Raw genomic sequence first — 19,145 nt, 5'->3', positions numbered from 1 at the left:
CCACATGGGCTTTTTTTTTTTCTTGATGCACACATTCATTCTGGACCAATATGAAGTTTATGGGTTTTCCACGTACTAAGAACAACCAGTTGAGTTGTATTTTCACACATTATTCCCCATCCCATTATTTTTCGTTCAGTTGTTCACCTGTTTGTTTATCCGTTTGTCCAGCTTCTTGTTTGTCCACCCATCCCTGAGTCGCATCATGTTGCCTTTTTGTTTATTCATTACTTTGTCCATCTGTCTGTCCATCATCGGTTCTTCTGTTTGGTTAATAGCCAAACAATCAGTCCGGCTTTTCCGCAGATTCCACATTTAAGGCCTGACCACTGGTTGAAAGTTCTACAATCTGTTAACAATGAATACTTGATTTATTCACAGAAAGTATTTATATGTTTAAAATGTAGGGTTGCATCAAGAAATTGGCCCCAATTTCCTTAACTTTGGGAAATCTGTGATCAGCGAAGGTCTCAAAAAAACCTACTTTGTCATTGTCTCTACATTTAACTTGAGAAAAAAAAATTGGTGTCGGTCGGGCCTTTTTAAAGATCGAGGATCAGCCGGGAAAACTGCAATCAGTGCACCCCTATTTAAAACGGATGGTGATTTGGGGAAATGTAGATTTACTCCCCAGACTCACCTGCTCCCTGAGTAAAAAGTGTGAGATGGACGTGAACAAATGCAGCTTCCTTTATTTCAGAGTTGGAGAGCTGCAAGACGTTTTGGTATGTTGTACGTGGACAAGAATGTCAGAACAGTGCTCCATTGTTCTACACAATAGCCAACCTCAAACTGAGAGTGCTACAGTTTGTTTCCGGTTCAAGAAAAAAACTCCAGCTTGTTGCAGAACATAAAGTAACATGAGACAGGGGGACTAACGTGAGAGCGGGCGGCACAATACGAGATATTTTCGGGGAAATTATAATACAGGAGTACAGCGGGAAAGGAGGGGGGAGAGGGAACGGTAGTTTCTCGGCCAACACGGGAGACTTCACAGGTATGTGGAGCGGAAGACACATCATTGTTAACCAAAAAAAAAAAAAAAGAAGATTTGAAACATATGAAATTAAATGAAGAGGATAAATGAAAGCGATTTTGGACTGAACTGTTGGGTGTTCAGATTTACCTGGTCTTTAGTGACCTCTGCTGGCATTTAACGGAAACCGCAGCACGTCGAAGAAGCTTTGTTGGGAGAAATGAGCCTTGACTGGACAAGAATGGAAGCACAGGGGCAACTTCCATGAAAAACATCAAGAACAGACTGAAATAGACTGCTGGAAGAACAAGGATGGGGCAGCAGTAGACGGGCTAATGGTCTTTTCTCCCGTGAATCGTTCTCATAGTTTCAGAAAGACAAGAAAGAAAGGAACATTAAAGATGAGCACCACCGTGAGGCATGCAGAGCCAAAGAACCTTGTTCCTGTCCATGTGGACTCGTTTCATATCCAGAGAAATGAGCTTCATTCCATCCATCCATCCATTTTCTGTTCACCCTTTGTCCCTAATGGGGTCGGGAGGGGTGCTGCTGTCTATCTCCAGCTACGTTCTGGGCGAGAGGCAGGGTACACCCTGGACAGGTCGCCAGTCTGTCGCAGGGCAACACAGAGACAAACAGGACAAACAAACATTCACACACACACTCACACCTAGGGAGAATTTAGAGAGACCTATTTACCTAACAGTCATGTTTTTGGACTGTGGGAGGAAGCCGGAGTACCTGGAGAGAACCCACGCATGCACAGGGAGAACATGCAAACTCCATGCAGAAAGACCCCAGCCGGGAATCGAACCCAGGACCTTCTTGCTGCAAGGCAACAGTGCTACCAACTGCACCACTGTGCAGCCAAATAAGGCTTCTACGAATACAAAGTGTGGTCAAAACATCCCAGCAGCAGGGCTGGCCCAAGGCAATGCAAGGTAAGCGGCTGCTTAGGGCCCCCACACCACCAGGGGCCCCCCAAAAGAATTAAACTAGCATGACAGAAAAAAATAATTAACATTGAATAATGCAAACTAAATGCTATTACTATACTATTTTTTTTTACATTTGCAAATAATGATGATGAATCTCTTCCTGTTGAAGGCTGCTGCCTCTTGGGGAAATTTAACATATTAAATTTAGTGTTTATCAGTTGATGTTACTTTCAAAGAGTTAACATAAAATGGCACACTTAAATATCGCTCTGCATTCTAAACTCCAAATGATTTTTTTTTTATTTGTTACTTGTGTAAGGTTGAAATGAGTAGTCATAATAGTACTTGTTTAATGCTAATTACAAATGATGCTAATGGTAGCAGGTATTTTAAACTCATAGAGTAGTATAGGAATTATAAATCATCTGGTGTTGATATGTTAGTGTGGGGCCCCCCCCAGAAAAAGCTGCCCCAAAAAGGGTTGGACCAGCACGGTCCCACAGGGTCGATTTCTTCCAACAATTAATGAGAAGTCAAGCGCAGTCAATAGAAAGAGAAGTCAATAGAAACTGACAAAGTGCATCAGAAATGAATATTTTGGGCCTTCATTTAGGAATCCCATCCAGAACTCATAGGACAAGGATTTGCTCCCAGAGGGTGATATCCATAAAAAAGCCCATTTCCATTAAAATCTGACCAAGCTTTTATGTGGAACATCGCAAATAAAAGCTTTTGAATTTATTTAAACACTTTATTTATTTAGTTTTCTTCAGTTTATCACAGAAACACGGGGTAAAAAACAAAAAAACGAAACAGGTCCAAGCCAAAAACACTCCATTTATTTCTCAGCCAGCTGTATGTGTCCTGGCTTTTTTTTTTTCTTATTGTTTCTAGCCTTCATCCTTCAGACGTTATAGAAATAAATCAGTATTGCTCCATAGATTTGGCACAGAGCTCTATAACCACAAATTCTGCTAATGTGGGATCGGAAAGATCTTAAACTCTTAATTATAATTATACTCATTATCATAATTATAATAACTCATTATTACAAAATAATATTTTCAGAGTTGACTAGTATTCCGGCATCTTCTTGTCCTGCAAAGATATCATTAAATCATTTTCAACATGACGCCTTCGCGGGAAAACACCTGGCTGGGGTCTTGCATTTTCCAGAAAGAGGGGAGACTCTTATCTCAGACTACAAAATATTTTACCTTTAGATTATATTTTGTCTAAAATTATATGGATATCAATTAGTTTCTGTTAAATGCATATGCATATTTGTGTGTAATTATTTGCAAGTGTTGTTTGGTAGACCTCCGACATTATGCATCGCGTGAAGTCGTCCTCTTGCCCCGGTTTTAGGGATAATGGTTTGGTCTCAACTGGCGGGAAATGCAGAAGCCCCGCCCCTCCGAATGTTACGCGTCTGCACCAAGTGAGACAAGTTTGCAGGAAGACATAATTCCTTGCCTTTCACTATAAAAGTCTTTGTCAGTATAGTTGCTTGTTCTTCAATGTGGTGGTTCGCGCGAATAATTTTATTTTGAAAATTCAGCGACCGGATGCGCTGCAAATGTTTGTCGCTGTAGTGCGAGGCGGATGGCATTTCTCTCGAACCAGCGGTGCGTTCGGAACCAGACAAAGTTTATTCAGCTATCTTGTGTTTCAGAGTCGCTCTATTTGAGCAAAATTGCACATGTATGTTGTGGAACCAGGGTTTCCTCTAAGATAAGGTTAACTTGACCATTCAGCGACCTGGACAGCATGGCTGCTTGAATAACCTGTGTGTGTGTGACTACGTTTGCTGAGCAGAAACTGTTCGTAAAGTTGTCTGAAAGCTGAAATTAGCCCTTTTAAAAAATATATATTTATATAACGGAGCCGTCTTTCTTCGTCGTGGACAACAATGAGCAGGTAAGTGAATAAAGTGTCGGCGTCTTCAAAGTGTAATTTTTGTTTCTTTTACGTTGAAAGAAATTTCCCTACTAATAGTTGTTCATAATAAAAGCTTGAATATTTTTGACAAACAAGTCAATGTTTGCTTATCGTTCACCGAGTTAGTTGAATGGAAACATCCTTTATTTTTCATTCAAATGTATAAACGGCAAAATGAATGCATATTCAAAGTAACGAGGATGATGGAAAGACGGAAGAATGAGATACTATACAGAAAGGGCAAATTTATTATCTAAAAATAGGATACGCTGTCTAAAGAAAAGCTGCTACTCTGCAGGATCTTTAATGAACAAAATGTGTTTTTGTACATTAAACGCAACAAGAGACTTTAGGGGAAATGAAAAGAAAAAAGATCTGCAGGGATGTGAACACTTATAAAGTTATAAAGTCTATCAACGGGAGGAAGGATCTGTGATGACGCTCCATTATGCACATAGGATGCAGCAGTGCTCTGGTTTTACAACAGCTTCATTGTCTCCATCCCAACAGTTACTCCTATATCCTCACATTACTGCAGCATTAACAAGGATTGCAATTAATTGTTGCGTGCTAGTTTAATCACTATTGAACAGCTGGATTATGGGCTTTAAAGAATGTAAGTAAGTAAAGTTCCTTTCTAAATACGCTGTCCAGTATCGACAACCTTGGGCCAGTGGCTGAAACTCAGACCTTGTGGAGGTAGATAAGATCGAATTATTGTCTGATCAGCCAAAGTTAAGAAAGTCAATTTATCGGTGCACACCGACCTGATACCGCTGTTTCCCCCTGGCAGAACTCGGCTCTATTTAAAAACTCCCAGCACTAAAGGAAATTGGATGGATGTTTTAAGCCCAATTTTGATCCAAGAATGGCATTACGCTTTTGGTTCCACAGAACCGTTATGCAGCTGAAAGCCTATATTTACCAAACATTAACCACTGCATTGTTGAGCCTCACTCATTACACATCCTGTGTTTCTTATTTCTGTTCAGCATCAAGGAAGAAACTCGAAGTGCGTCCCCTCAGTGCCCCAAACCAGATGAGTCTGAGGAGCCCCACGGTACGGCCATGGAGACCGCTGGGGGTCAGGCAGGTAAATCATCGTGTTGTATTTTTTTAAATATGAAGTTTGATGGATTCAGCAGGCTGATTTAACTCTGAAGAAATTCACCACCGGAGGGTGTTCTGTTTTCCCAGCTCCAGACGGGAGCGTGAAGTCGGAGAACGTTCCCGAGGTGGTCATTACCAAGGAAATGGAGGAGGAAGAGAACCAGCTGATGGAGGAAGGGGAGCGAAAAGAGAAGGAGATGATGAAAAAGGTGCACAACTTCCTCCGCAAAGCAACACATTTGCTGTAACTCTGCATGGGTGTGCAGATTAGAGTTGAGCAGCTGCTTGAAATTGTTTAATAAAATGTCTAAAGGCACAGGAATCGTTTGAGAGGGACTCGCAGAATGTGCGCTTCAAGAGACTCCAGCATCTGCTCCAGAAGAGCAACATCTACTCTAAATTCCTGCTGACAAAGATGGAGCAGCAGCAGAATGAGGTAATGTGTGTGTGTGTGGGTGTGTGTGTGTGAAAGTCCTCTGTTATGACCACTGGATGCTAATGCCTGACTCTGTGTTTCAGGAGAAACTCAAGAAGGAGAGGCTGGAGAAAAAGGCCATGAAGGTGAGCAACTGGCGACTGGGAGTATTCAGCTTAGCAGTGACCAACCCATCTCATCACAAACTGTTTGGTTTTTGTTGGTTTAGGCTGGGAGTGATGCAGAGACCCGGACAGGTGAGCTGAGCTTTTGTTCCTTCAGAGACGTCATTAGACGATGTTGAGGATCCCGACCGTCAAATTTGTTCCTCTCCGTCCAGATGCGAAGAAGAAGAAGAGGAGGAGGGATGAAGACTTTAAAATAGCTGATGTTATGACAAAAGAAGTATGTCCATTTTCTTATTCCTTGTTTTGTCCTGTTTTCCTCTTGACTCGACGTCTGCTTTATGTGTGTTTCTTTTTTTTTTTCTCCTTGTTTTTTTTGCAGGAAATCATGTCTCAAGCGAAGAGATCAAAAGTGGAGAAAGGGGTAAAGCTGCTTTTACTGTGACTGCTCCATTTTCTGTGATTCAAATGACTTGTATTCAGGCTTTAATCCTATAATAGCTCTACAGTAGTAGGTTAGTGTTCCCCATGCAGATGGGAAGCACTAACTACCAGTGCGATGAAAGCTTTTTTTTGCAGTACTGTTCACCTGGACGGAATATTTTGAAAATGGGATCCCAAAAACATAAAGTGCATCTTTATGTTGTTCTCATATTTGATCTGTAAGCCTCATTCTAAAATAATTTGATAAGAATCATAACCGTCATCCATAAATATTCAGTCTTTTCCATGAGTGGTAAAGGCCAGATCCATCATGTGTCCATGAGTCATAAATCTGATAAATCAGCCCCCATTTCCTTAAATGTGGGAGCTCTGTGATTGGCCGATTCTTATAAGCAGGGCTCCACTGATTTCTGGCTGACCACCAGTCTTTCAAAAACCTGACCTGCCGATTCTGATTTGACCGATAGCATTTTTTTGTCTGAAATGTTGCTAAACATAGCAACAAAGTCACTGAGTTGGCAGCAGTGGGGTGTCTATTGATAACTGTAAACCTGCAGACTTGACCTGGTGTGTCAGCATTTGTCGATCACCGATCTCCAAAAAGTAAAGAAGCTGGGACATGTCGAAATTGTTCTGATGACGTGCAGGAAGACAAAAAAAAGCAAAAGAATCTTCTCTCAGCGTTCAGTCTGTGTCGATCAGTTCCATCACCTCGCCGCTTTTTTCCAGAAGAATGACGCTCCGGTTCAGAAGAAACTCGATGCCGAGGATATTGAAAAAATGAGCGATTCCAACGAGGAAATCAAAAGCCGGCTGTCGGAGACGGTTCGAGAGAACGCCAAGCATCTTCTGGACCCCGACAGGAAGGTGAACGGGCAGCCGGTCCCCGTCCAGCAGCCCCAGCTGTTCACAGGCGGAGTGATGAGGTGGTACCAGATCGAAGGCGTGGAGTGGCTGAGGGTGAGCGGGGTGCGGGTCCGGATGTGGCGGGTTTGGAATCGCTCCTGGTGCCATGCGGTTACCCAGCAGTCTCTATTCCCTCTGTGCTGCAGATGCTGTGGGAGAACGGCATCAATGGCATCCTGGCTGACGAGATGGGGCTGGGGAAGACCATCCAGTGCATTGCCCACATCGCTATGATGGTAGAGAAGAAGGTGATGGGCCCCTTCCTGGTGGTGGCTCCTCTCTCCACAGTACCAAACTGGATCAGCGAGTTTAAGCGCTTTGCACCAGAGGTAACGGGACGAACGATGGGAAGCCTCTCTAGGTCTGCCGGTGCCAGACGTAGAGCGGCAGTCTGATTTGTGTTGCACGTCTTTCCCAAGATATCAGTGATGCTTTATCACGGCACTCCGCCAGAGAGGTCCAAGCTGCTGAAGCAGGTCCGCAGGTCTCAGGGGCCGCTCAACATGTTTCCTGTTGTCATCACTTCCTTCGAGATCTCCATGATTGACAGAAAGTTTCTGCAGGTAAGACCTTCAAGCTAGAATCACCTGCTGGATGTCGGAAGTATTAGTGAAGACAGAATTTGGGAATCCATGCTTTCTGCCTCCAGCATCTCCAGTGGAAGTACCTGATAGTGGACGAGGGCCACAGGATCAAGAACCTGAACTGTCGGCTGGTGCGCGAGCTGAAGATGCTGCCCACCGACAACAAGCTGCTGCTGACGGGCACACCGCTGCAGAACAACCTGGCTGAGCTCTGGTCCCTCCTCAACTTCCTCCTCCCTGAGGTCTTTGATGACCTGAAGAGGTGATTATACACCTGGATGTCTAGAGCTGGGTGTAGAGTCCCTCTCAGCATGAGCAGCTTGTTTTTCTGTCCTGTTTTTTACCAGCTTTGAGTCCTGGTTTGACATCAACTCCCTTGGTGAGGGTGATGACGTGGTAGTGGCAGAACGGGAGCAGAACATCCTGAGCATGCTGCACCAGGTGAGACAGAGACAAAGAGAGAGGCAGAGGAAGGAGCATCCTTCATCGTTTCCATGTTTTCTGTCTCAAGATTCTGACCCCATTCCTCCTGAGGAGGCTGAAGACAGATGTGACTCTTGAGGTTCCTCCCAAGAAGGAGATCATAGTGTACGCCCCTCTGACCACAAAGCAGGAGACCCTTTACAGTGCTGTCGTCAACAAGACCATAGAGAAGGTTCTGGGAAAGGAGAAGGTAAGGGCTGCTGACAGTTCTGGATTTCTCCACCAATAAAAGCTTCCAGTGTCAGAAATTATCCGGTTTTTCCTGTCAGAAAGAGGCTCCTGTGCCGGTGACACCAGATGGCAGACCAAAACGTCGCACTCGTAGATCGGTGGACTACAGTGAAACGGAGAGCGACACACAGGCGGCTCTGATGAAGTACCTGGAGAGAGTCCGTAAGGAGGCCGAGAACAGGTCAGGAACTTTCTGACAGGGTTTTCCCCGAGAGTAATATAAGCCTGGCGGGCCACCAGGCTTTACTTGTTCCCCCACCAGGCTTAGGATTGCTTATTTATTTAAGGCTTTTAAAAATGTGTACATTTTTTAAGACTGTGGTTGGTGTTGAAGTATATATCTTCCAATCTTTCAATAATACATGATTATCAAGTGATATTTTAAAATTATTAATCACATGGTTGAATTTGGAATGGAAACTAGAAATAATGGTTGAAGTAGGGATGGAAGAGTCACTATGTATCAGTTTGACTTTCTCAAACCATAAACAAGGGATATTGTTTATGGTTTTTGATGTTGTTATAGAACATATCTAAAACTTCCACATGCACAGTGTGGATTCTACCAACCCAGGATCAGCATTTTCCGTGGTGCTGATTAGCTGAACCCCTAAGAGTGGAAGAAGAGATGGGGAAGACCCAGGCTTTCCCCCAGAAAACATTAGATATTATTAGCAATGCCTAAACACCAACTGTAGTCTTAAAGAAAAAGTCCAACATAAAAAAATATACAATTAAAATAAATATAAAATTTTCAAACTTCAGTTGTTTCATTCTAATCAAAATGTTTTGATCCTTTATCCGTGACCACTTTATTTGCTGAAGTGGTTACTGTAGAGACGGTCAGTGGTTACGGAGACCTGACGTCGGTCTCCTTGTGTTCACATACCGACAAAACTACGTTGCCAATGTGCTTCCACCAGTTTCACCAAACAGACTCTTTTCTGTCAATGTTACTAGTTATAAAAATCGTATAATAAGTAAACAAACTACGCTTAGCCTGGTGGGGACACAAGTAAAGCCTGGTGGTCTGCCAGGCTTATTTTACACTGGTGGAAAAACCTGGAAGACCAGGTCTGGATATTAACTTCTGTTATAATGCTAAGATCCACTGTGTGAATTAAAGTACTAACCACTATAAAACTGGTTTGCTCCTAGTCTTTTGTACTAGGTGCAAACCTTGTACGTTTTCAATGCTGCTCAGGTGTAAAACAGGAAGTGCTGCTTATGACATGGTGATAAAAATCATGTAGTGTGAATTCAGGCAAAATCAGCAATTTGATCAAAACGCCAGGAGGGAGGAGGTATGAGCTCGGTTTCTACACTAGTTGTTTAAAACCTTTGTAAATGCCGTCGTCTATGAGCCCCAGCCAGGTGTGTTACGTTCACCAGACAAATGAGCTCGACTCCAACAAGTAGAAGCCATGAATAAACAAAAACAAGTTGGGAAAACAATTTCATTCGCTCTGTTCAAAACTCCCGACCCTCAGTTTCGACGTCCGTCATGGTGCATTGAAGGATCAAGAGACGCAGCTGCAAAGGATCAATATTTGCTGTAAACATTGGCATTTCTAAGCGTTTCTAGTTGGCCTCTCGCGCTTTGTCAGATTTTAGCTGTTGGCAGGCGGCTGTGGTTCCTAACCCGCCGATCCGCTGTACCCTGACAGCAGAGGTTTTGGATGACGTCGGCGTCTGTTGAGGCGATCTGCCGAATGTTCCAGATTCGTTACGTACAACATAAACTGAACCTGAGCTCTGGGTTTCATTTCTCTGAACCTCCTCAGCCCCTCGCCACCGGTGCTGGACATTTCCACCCCGCCGGAAGCTGACATCACGTTGAAGTTGCAGAACGTGCTGATGGTGCTGAAGAGATGCTGCAACCACCCGTACCTGGTGGAGTACCCCCTGGACCCGGTCACACAGGAGTTTAAGGTGATGTCGCTGTGATTTCTCTTGTAGCCCGTTGAGCTGCAGACCAAAGTTTGGAGAGATTAAATAATTTTTTTAACTTTCTCTGCAGATTGATGAGCAGCTGGTTCAGACCTCAGGAAAGTTTCTCATACTGGACAGGCTGCTGCCCGCTTTGAAGAACAGAGGACACAAGGTAGTCATGTCTCTAGAAGACGTCAAATGTTAACCGCTTGTTCTGCCTGTCAGTTCTCCTCCCACGTTGTCTTAGCCCTGTGTGGAGGCAGCAGAATCTCATGTTTAGTCTCTGATCTTCATTCATTCAGATCATTGTGCTTGCTCCACTGTTAGGTTTTGATCTTCAGCCAGATGACGTCCATCTTGGATATTCTGATGGACTATTGCTACCTCCGAGATTTCCGATACAGCCGGTTAGACGGCAGCATGCCGTACACCGAAAGAGACGAGAACGTAGGTTTGAAATTATGGAGAACCATTGATTTTATTATTGTTCTATAAGGCAACAAGGTTTCCTGTCGCAGAAACAGAGTTACGATTTTAGGACTGACTGGGGCTACAAGTCAGTGCTTTTCAAAGCTATTTACACCCTGTTATTCTTTTATCGTCAATTTATGTCACCGACTGAAATATTTCTAGATTAAACATTTCTCGGGCGTGCCGTGGTGGCGTAGTGGTTAGCGCGACCCGTATTTGGAGGCCTTGAGTCCTCAACGTGGCCGTCGCGGGTTCGACTCCCGGACCCGACGACATTTGCCGCATATCTTCCCCCCTCTCCTTCCAATTTTCCTGTCAGCCTACTGTCATATAAGGAACACTAGAGCCCACAAAAAGACCCCCTGGAGGGGTAAAAAAAGACAAAAAAAAAAAACATTTCTCATGTAACACAATCAGTTTTTTCAGAAAAGCTGAATCACAGCTGTTGTTTGTGAAACCTGAATAACAGAAATGTGAATCTTTGTCTTTGGTATGTAATTACCTGCTTTTTGGGTTAATAAATTTGGGCAGAATTAGGGGTAGTTGATATTGCCAAAAATCAGATCACAATATGCTCTTTTTTTTTTTCTTTTTGTTTTTTTTAGATACAACTGTAATGATATCACAGATGATATTCCAGCTTTTGTGCTTTTAAAAAAAAAAAAAATTTATTTGTCCAAACAAATGTGTAACTCCAAACAAGTTTTAAAAATATATATATTTATATATAAATATATACAAAATCCCACCAAAAGTATAGTGTGTCAAAGAAAATATAAATTGGATAAACAAATGTAAATGTAAGCTAATTTTGGCCAACAATACTTCATCGCAGATGTCGGCTAATTCTGTGAAATTCAATTCAGTCCAATCCAGACTGAACTGTCGTCGTCTTTGTTTTAGGTGGCAAACAACTATAGGAAGTATCACCACACAGCACCTTGCTCTGCACTGGTCAGGTCCGGTTAAATGACATCATCATTTGATATTGCGAGATAATTTTACCATAAACGAGACGACATGTCGGAATGGGTGAGGGAGGAGAATTAATAAAAATAATAACAGATTTCTTTGGGCCCTAGTTTTTTTCAGGATTGTCCAGTATGTAGCTCCATTCATATTCACATCAACTATGTCCCACTTTCCATTTGTCAAGATGGTGTGTTCAGGGTGATGTGCAGTGTTGGTTTTCTTGCACACAGTGTTTTGCATTTTGGATTATTTGTTCCTCAGGGGCTGCCGTGTCTCAGACATCCAGACTTCTTCTGGCTTTCTTTCAATAATCACTTTTTTTTTTTTTTTTTTGCCACTCTGACAAACAAGCCAAAAGTCACTCAGGAGTGAATGTGTAATGGATCTCTGCAGCTCCTCCAGAGTTCCCTTGGTTCTATGATTAATGCTCTTTGCCCAGACTGTTGCTTCAGTTTAACGTGTGCCTCTTGATAGGACTGCAGGCCGGTGTCTTGTTTTTTGGTTTTTTTTGTAATAACTTGCCACTTCTGTCACTTTGTGTGGATCAGTCTCATGAAATCCCAATAAAATTAAGATTGCGATGTGGCAGAGAGCTGTGAATTGAATTTTTGCATTAAATGGTATGTGTGCTGCTGCTCTCCATCAGATCTTTTAAAATCAGACAACAATGGTTGCTTTCTAATATGATCTCCTTTTCTCTTCCAGATCCAAAGGTTTTTCACTGACCCAGAGGTGTTCATCTTCCTGCTGAGTACCAGGGCAGGAGGACTTGGAATCAACTTGACAGCAGCTGACACAGTTATCATCTTTGACAGCGATTGGGTGGGTTGGAACCTGAGGAACGAGTTAAAATCTCTTGTACTCTATTTTTTTTTTAAATTTGGCTCCTCGTCTTGTTTCCTTTTAATTTGGGAGCAAACCAAAAGGCTGGAACCCAAAGGCAGGGTTATGATTCCCTTTCCCTCCCTGCTTTAGAACCCTCAGGCGGACCTGCAGGCTCAGGACCGCTGCCACCGCATCGGACAAACCAAACCCGTGGTGGTGTACCGGCTAGTGACGGCCAACACCATCGACCAGAAGATTCTGGAGCGGGCGTCGGCCAAGAGGAAGCTGGAACAGATGGTCATCCACAAGAGTAAGCATCGGCACGGACGCCTTCCTGCTCATCACTGACCTTCCCTGACCTCACCTTGGTGCTGCTCTTTTTCTCAGAAAAGTTCAAAGGCGGGAAGGCGGAGCTGAATCAAAGTAAGAGCTGCATCGATCTGGACGAGCTGCGGGACCTGCTGCAGGCCAGAGGCCCTGAGAAGTAAGACGACCGCGCCAACAAAACGCAATGCAGGCCAACCAGGCTCGTCACGATAACAAATATTCCTGGACGATAAATTGTCCCAGGAGTTTCTGCGATAAACCATAATATTGTTGTGTTGAAACCATTTTCAAGTAGTAATAATGCAAGAACACTTTCTTACAGATCAATAAACTTTACACTCTGATGAACATTTAACACGGGCACCGGAAGACATTTTAAATATCCACAATGAATAAAAAGAGAAACAAAAAAATAAAATGAATCCTGAAGTCTCTGTAAACAAGACTGTCCTTCAAAATAAGAGCTAAGTTGAGACCACCGAGCCAGACTGAAGACTTTTATCATCCAGTTTTTGGTAGAAAGAGAGAAAAACAATAAATTATGCAAGTGAAAATGATTGAGTTTGTTTTAATTTATCATGCGATTAATTGATTTATTGATTATTGTGAGAGGCCAAAGCGTAACGCAACACAGCACAATGCAACACATCTCAACACTGCAGCGCAGCACCCGGCATGCAGTCACTGCAACAAGTAGCTCTTTAACCTGGGAACTCTTGGTGTGTGTTTGTTCAAATTAGGGAGGTGAAATCCTCACGAGGAAAGGTGATCAGTGACAAGGATCTGGAGATCTTACTGGATCGCAGCGACTTGCTGGGTGAGGAGCAACCGCGCTCTGGTTTATCAGGATAAATTTCTGCACACCTCCTGACATCTACATCAGACACGGACCTTTGTTTTCTAACTGTAATTTGTCGTTTCCAGAAAACAGGAGGAGCATGAAGGAGAAAGTGGGAGTCTTCAGAGTGATCGACGCCAAAGAGTCATCAGAGATCACGCTGACCTGAGAGCCCTTCGACGTCCGGAGCGCTGCCACCTTGAGGAAGACCACCACGACATTCTCAGATGATCTGGGAGCTGCTGTTTTGTTCTGTTGAGTTGCTGTAAGAATGCTTGTTTGTCAGTAAAATGTTATAAAGAGATTGTGATATTAAAAATGTAAGAAGACATCTAAAGGAATTCTCTCGTGTTTGTTTGCTTGTTCCATTTTCATCGTTGTGACCCTGCTAGTGATCCCTAATGTGGAAATTTAACAAAAGCAGAAAGTACCTGCTTCCCCACCGTCAATAAGCAGCCACATGGTAACCTGATGCTGCAGGGTCAGAGGTCAGAGTGTGTGTCCCTTAGATCAGAATGATGCCAATGATTCAGTTCAGCGAAAGAAATGAGAATATCTTGGAAAAAGTAAAATATTTCTATCATTCATTATTTATATGTAAAAGTAACCAATATCTGTGGACATTTAAAAAAAAACTTTGATCCATAAAGCTGTTGCATCTTTTTAATTTAAAAAAAGTAAAGCATTTATGCCACCTTCAGTTGCTGTAAAAATCCCGTAAATATCAAACATGATTTAACAGAAATTGGACTTCACACCTTAAAGCCTTTAAATTGAGCCTAATCAACTACACACGCTTGCTCTCTTACTATTAACATCTTCATTAAGGTAGGAACTAATCCTACACCAGCTCTGCTTCTGTTTTTGTGCGTCCGTCTCCTCAAACCCCAGTCGGTCGCGACAGACGGCTGCTTGTACTGAACCAGGTTTTGGTTCTGGTGGCGGTTTCGTTCTGTTAAAGTGGAGTTTTTCCTCTCCACTGTCGCCCCATCCATTTGGGGTGGTGGGGTTTACAGTAAAGTCAACAACACAACCCATGTGATTGTCTACTGTTGCTACATGGTCAACTGGGAGGAGTGAATGCTGCAAGTCAACTTTTAAAATGAGTTTGAATAATGAATAAATCGACTTCGGCAGTGTGACATTTTATTGCCAGGAGGCAAAAAAAGAATAATTGTTTAAATGTTTCTACTCCAATTCACTATATCCCATTCTGTAAGATGCCTTTATGTATTGTTTTCCAGTTTCAGGCTCTTTGAAAATATGGCTTGGTGCTTTAAGAGCGGGACAGGGTGTGTCCATGTCACCTGCTGAGGTGAATTCATCCTGGAAAGACACACCCTGTGTATTATCTCGACACAAACACTGAGGTTGTTTGTAGGAGCGGATCATCTGTGGATATTTTTTTTAACTTGAATCAGAAAAGTTAGATCAGGTAGGGAATCTGTCTTTTTTTTTTTTCTCAAATAAGATCTAAGCTAATTTGTTGCTTTGTAACTCAAAATCATTTTTGTTTCCAACCCAAAGCTCAGGCAAGTTTGTTTGATTCATGGAGCGTCTTAAGTTAGTCCTCCAGTACTTCCAGTCCAACTCTGAGTCCATCTCTAACGGGATCTGCATCGTCCTGGCTCTGGTCAGCGTCAAGCTCTACACCAGCTTTGACTTTAACTGCCCGTGCCTTCCTCAGTACAACAAGCTCTACTCGCTGGGAGTGATGACGGTCCCGCCCATCATCTTTTTCTTCCTGGGGGTCCTCGTCAATCGGCATACGGGTGTCATGATGGACGAGTGGATGAGGCCGGTTGGGAATCGTTCCAAAAATCCTGCGGTGGTGAAGTGAGTACAAGATTTCCTAACTGCAAAGGTTTTTTAGAGACAAAAAAAAAGAGAACAATAACAGAAATAACTGCAGCCTTGAGGTGATGGTGAAGGAGAGTTCTTCGAGAAGTTGGGGCAGATTCACAAAGAGTGGGCAGCAGCTGATGTTAGAACATTAAGGTCCACCACACAGACCTGGTGTTAAATCCCTTTTGAACCAGGTCCAAGTTATTCCACGATGAAAGTAAAGTTTCCATTTCTTTTGGAAATCGAGGTTTGCAGAGTCTGGCGTTAAGAGAGACCAGAGGACCAGAGTCGAAGCCGCTGGAGGTCCGGTCTGACGGAATGCTCTCATTTTAGATAAACTGAATGTTGAGGTTTCAAATGAACTAAAGTTCATCTGTACCTGATGTCCATCCTACGTCTTCTGGCAGATACCTGTTCTCTGCCATGATCCAAAGGGCCCTGCTCGCTCCCATGGTCTGGATCCTGGTCACTTTGTTGGACGGCAAGATCTTCATCTGTGCTTTCAGCGTGAGTGTCGATCCGGGCCTTTTCTCAGGTAAACTTGAAACAGAGTGACAAATTTTTTTCCAACAAGCTGCACAATTATTTGGATGCTTTGCCGATTATGTGATTTCTCCTTAGGTGTGCCCAACAACACAGGTCTGGATGTGGTTAGGATCATGGCCAAGGTGCCCTGCAAAGAGGACGTTATTTTCCAGAACAGCTCGTTCCGTAAAGCGGTCTCCCGATATGTCCGCTGTTATTCTCAAGTGAGCTCTGTTAAAAAAAAAACTGAACACATTATCTCAACATTTTCACTCACTCTGTACATTCTCTATATAGGTGTTGCTCTGGACGGCTGTCAACTACTGATTCGTAATTCCTGTTTAGCATTCAGGGTTGTGAAAAAGTATATTCCCCCTGACATTTTGTTCGTTTTTATTTTATTTATTTTTTTATTGTTGTCCCATTTAAATTCTTCAGTTCATCAAACAAATGTTAATATCAGGCAGAGATAACCTGGTTGACAACAAATCGCTGGTTGCAAATGAGTAGCTGCACGATGGGTAGCACTGTTGCCTAGCAGCAAGAAGGTTCTGGGTTTGAATCCCAGCCTGGGTTCTTTCTGCATACAGTTTGCATGTTCTCCCAGCACATGTTCAGGTTCACTCTGGCTTCCTCCCACCGACAGTCCAAAAACACGATTGTTTGATTAATTGCTCTCTCTCTAAGTTGTCACCTCATATGTGAGTGTGTGTGTGGGCGTGTGCGGGCGTGTGTGTGTGTGTGTGTGTGTGTACAGTTGTTTGTCCTGTCTCCGTGTTGCCGTGTGATGGACTGGTGGCCTGTCTAGGGTGGACAGTGACCAGTCCATGCGATAAGGTGATTACCTTTGTGACATCCTAGATGAGCTCCGATTAACCACATATTTTGGAAACTCATGCCTAGTTACTGCCAGACTTGTAGAATCAAGAAATTCCCTTAACTGAACATTTCTGTAGGCATGAAGTCAGCTGACAGATCTCAAAAAAACCAACAAGTGATTCCCAGATGTGAAGAAATTCAAGATCAGTTGAGAAACACAGTCACTGACATTCTAAGACTTTGGTAGAACTATTTGTCCTTAATAAATAAAATGGTCATCTAAACTCAACTTTGTGTTTTCACTCAGGGTATCTTGTCTGATATTAACCCCTTATCTGACATGTTGACACCATTGTCCTCATGGACTTGTGTGGCAGTGAAAGGGTTTTGCATTTGTTTGATGATCTGAAATATTTTAACGGGACAAAACAAGCCAACAGAATACATCTGGAAGGTAGTCTTTCACAACTATAGGTCAGGTGATTCAATGAAGTAAAATCTGATATCAATCCTGTCATTAACGAGAATAAGGCAGAGATAATGAGTCTCAAGAGTTTCCAAAGCCTTTAGAGAAGCAGAATTTGGGGCCGTTCCTCTGAGAGTGGAGCAGGTTTGTCCATCTATATCCACGCTGACAATGGTTTTGTGTCGCTTGCTTTCCACAACATCTCTAGGCAGTTGGCTGGTCCATCCTCCTGTTCCTGATCATACTGGGAGCGATGGGACGCCTTATCAAACCCTGTTTTGAAGACCACGCCGCCTTCTTACAGACACGGTACTGGAGCAACTACCTGGATGTGGAGCAGAAGCTTTTCGACGAAACCTGTGTTTTGCACGCGCGTGACTTCGCCCGCAAGTGTGTGGTGCAGTTCTTCGAGGACATGACGGAGGACTCGATACTTCGTCTCCCACATCCGTCCTTCATCTCCAACGTCGGCGAGAGGTTGGAGGAAGAAGAGGAGAGACTTCATGGGGTGACAAAGCGGGTGCAGATGGACCAGCTGCTCAACAAGTGGTACTACGGTAAACCTGAGCTGGATGTAACCAGGATTGCACACAGACCCAGGCCGTGTGTCACCTGGCAGGACCCAGGAGGGAGGGCTTTATACTCAGAGGTTTAAGATGTACTGCGGTGTTTTGGTGGCTGCTGTTTATTGCTTCGTTGCATTTTGTCCATAGAAGAAGAACCTTACAATTAGGGCTGGGTAATTTTATCGATTCTACAATATTTATTGATATTTTTTCCCCTTGTAAAGTATCGATTTTCCATCCGTGAGTATCAATACATTAAATCCTACTCAAATCCCTCGTGTTCCCAGTTGCACATGTACATTAAAAATGACATGTAACAAAACAACCAGTTACAATTAAATTACATTATCTAATATAAGTGAATAAGACATAAAAATGTTCCCTTTTCTGTATTTTAGTGGCAAATACACAAAGCCACCCATTTAACATTTAAACAAGACATATAACAAAAACAACATTTATTACACCAGTATTACACCATCAGTTCAATTAATTCAATCCAAGTCTATGGAACAGTCACAAAATGTCACCACAGTCACTCTGTCCCTCTAAAATCTTTCAGAATATTGCAAAAATGTATTGAATCGTACCATTTACTGAATATCATAATATTGTGAGCAGAATATTGTATCGCATCGTATCGTGAGATTAGTGTATCGCTACAGCCCTACTTATAATGGACCAGGTTGAAAACATCAACTGGAAAAACCCAGAATTCTAAGTGGGACATTTAAATCAATTAATTGTCATTAATCCTGACTTAGAAATCCAATTTGTCTGTCACAACATGCCGATAACATATTTAATTGCACTATTGATGGTTTGTGTCTGAATAAATCTTTAGCACATTGTACGTAATTTGTTTCTTAACAGGCTCCATCAGTGATAGAATAATTTTAAAAAGTCTTTTCGATTTCAGAACCTTTTCCTGATTCTTTTCACTAGGTTGTGTTTGTAAGACTTCGTTCTTCGTGCTCTGAGTCTGCTGCTGGGGAACTGGCCCTGGAACAGCTCCCCAAGAAAGCAGCCTGAGGACCTCAGCTCACGAATGAGAGAAACATATAATGGGAAACTGATGTGCCAAATAATGGTCGTTAAATGACTGCATTTGATCCCTGTTATGGATATCATGATTCTGTGTCCTTCCTCTGTCTCTTGGTCAAGTTAACGTTGAAGAGATGTCGCAGAATCCCACAGACCTGCTCTAACCCCGATATCTTCCAATCCCATAGTAAATGAATAAATCAATGGAAACAGCAACCATAAGGATGAAATATGCAGTTTTCTTACACTCTATAAACCAATGTCCTCAACCTGTTCTGTTCTGATGTCAAAAATTGTCATTTGAATATGTTTGTGGGTGTGGACAGACAAACTTTGCATGGAGGTTTTCTCACAAGCACAGA

At 42.8% G+C, this 19,145-nt stretch overlaps 2 protein-coding genes across 4 annotated transcripts; both read left to right on the top strand.

Annotated features, from left to right (window-relative positions):
* The first annotated feature begins 3,491 nt into the window (after nucleotides 1-3,491).
* hells (helicase, lymphoid specific) lies at nucleotides 3,492-13,859 on the top strand. Of its 2 annotated transcripts, none has more exons than XM_032552664.1 (23): nucleotides 3,492-3,834; nucleotides 4,848-4,948; nucleotides 5,059-5,174; nucleotides 5,279-5,401; nucleotides 5,485-5,526; nucleotides 5,610-5,637; nucleotides 5,721-5,785; nucleotides 5,888-5,929; nucleotides 6,682-6,909; nucleotides 7,002-7,184; nucleotides 7,275-7,418; nucleotides 7,505-7,701; nucleotides 7,787-7,880; nucleotides 7,951-8,112; nucleotides 8,192-8,334; nucleotides 9,938-10,085; nucleotides 10,174-10,257; nucleotides 10,413-10,532; nucleotides 12,234-12,350; nucleotides 12,504-12,663; nucleotides 12,741-12,837; nucleotides 13,421-13,497; nucleotides 13,605-13,859. In XM_032552664.1, exons 1-23 carry the CDS (start codon nucleotides 3,827-3,829, stop codon nucleotides 13,685-13,687), a joined length of 2,562 nt encoding a protein of 853 aa, XP_032408555.1. In that variant the 5' UTR covers nucleotides 3,492-3,826; the 3' UTR covers nucleotides 13,688-13,859. The 2 variants fall into 2 exon arrangements, with proteins under 2 accessions (XP_032408555.1, XP_032408552.1); XM_032552661.1 differs by having other exon boundaries at nucleotides 6,679-6,909.
* Nucleotides 13,860-14,869: 1,010 nt separating this feature from the next.
* Nucleotides 14,870-18,013, top strand: calhm3 (calcium homeostasis modulator 3). 2 transcript variants are annotated; one of them, XM_032552586.1, is made up of 5 exons: nucleotides 14,870-14,953; nucleotides 15,046-15,354; nucleotides 15,771-15,898; nucleotides 15,985-16,112; nucleotides 17,382-18,013. In XM_032552586.1, the coding sequence occupies exons 2-5, from the start codon at nucleotides 15,068-15,070 to the stop codon at nucleotides 17,826-17,828; spliced, it is 990 nt and encodes a 329-aa protein (XP_032408477.1). In that variant the 5' UTR covers nucleotides 14,870-14,953; nucleotides 15,046-15,067; the 3' UTR covers nucleotides 17,829-18,013. The 2 variants fall into 2 exon arrangements, with proteins under 2 accessions (XP_032408477.1, XP_032408478.1); XM_032552587.1 differs by lacking the exon at nucleotides 14,870-14,953 and having other exon boundaries at nucleotides 14,968-15,354.
* The last annotated feature ends 1,132 nt before the right edge of the window (nucleotides 18,014-19,145 follow it).

Source organism: Xiphophorus hellerii, chromosome 22 (assembly GCF_003331165.1).
Source record: "Xiphophorus hellerii strain 12219 chromosome 22, Xiphophorus_hellerii-4.1, whole genome shotgun sequence".
In the NCBI taxonomy this organism is placed as follows: Eukaryota; Metazoa; Chordata; class Actinopteri; order Cyprinodontiformes; family Poeciliidae; genus Xiphophorus; species Xiphophorus hellerii.
This window is presented reverse-complemented; position numbering and strand designations above follow the sequence as displayed.

Bases quoted from the DNA above. Each gene is read 5' to 3' on its own strand.
- hells (XM_032552661.1), top strand. The intron at 5,930-6,678 runs GTAAAGCTGCTT...GCTTTTTTCCAG, and splicing joins GATCAAAAGTGGAGAAAGGG to AAGAATGACGCTCCGGTTCA. The intron at 8,335-9,937 runs GTCAGGAACTTT...GAACCTCCTCAG, and splicing joins CGTAAGGAGGCCGAGAACAG to CCCCTCGCCACCGGTGCTGG.
- calhm3 (XM_032552586.1), top strand. From the start codon at position 15,068: ATGGAGCGTCTTAAGTTAGTCCTCCAGTACTTCCAGTCCAACTCTGAG. The intron at 15,355-15,770 runs GTGAGTACAAGA...GTCTTCTGGCAG, and splicing joins AAAAATCCTGCGGTGGTGAA to ATACCTGTTCTCTGCCATGA. The intron at 16,113-17,381 runs GTGAGCTCTGTT...CAACATCTCTAG, and splicing joins ATGTCCGCTGTTATTCTCAA to GCAGTTGGCTGGTCCATCCT.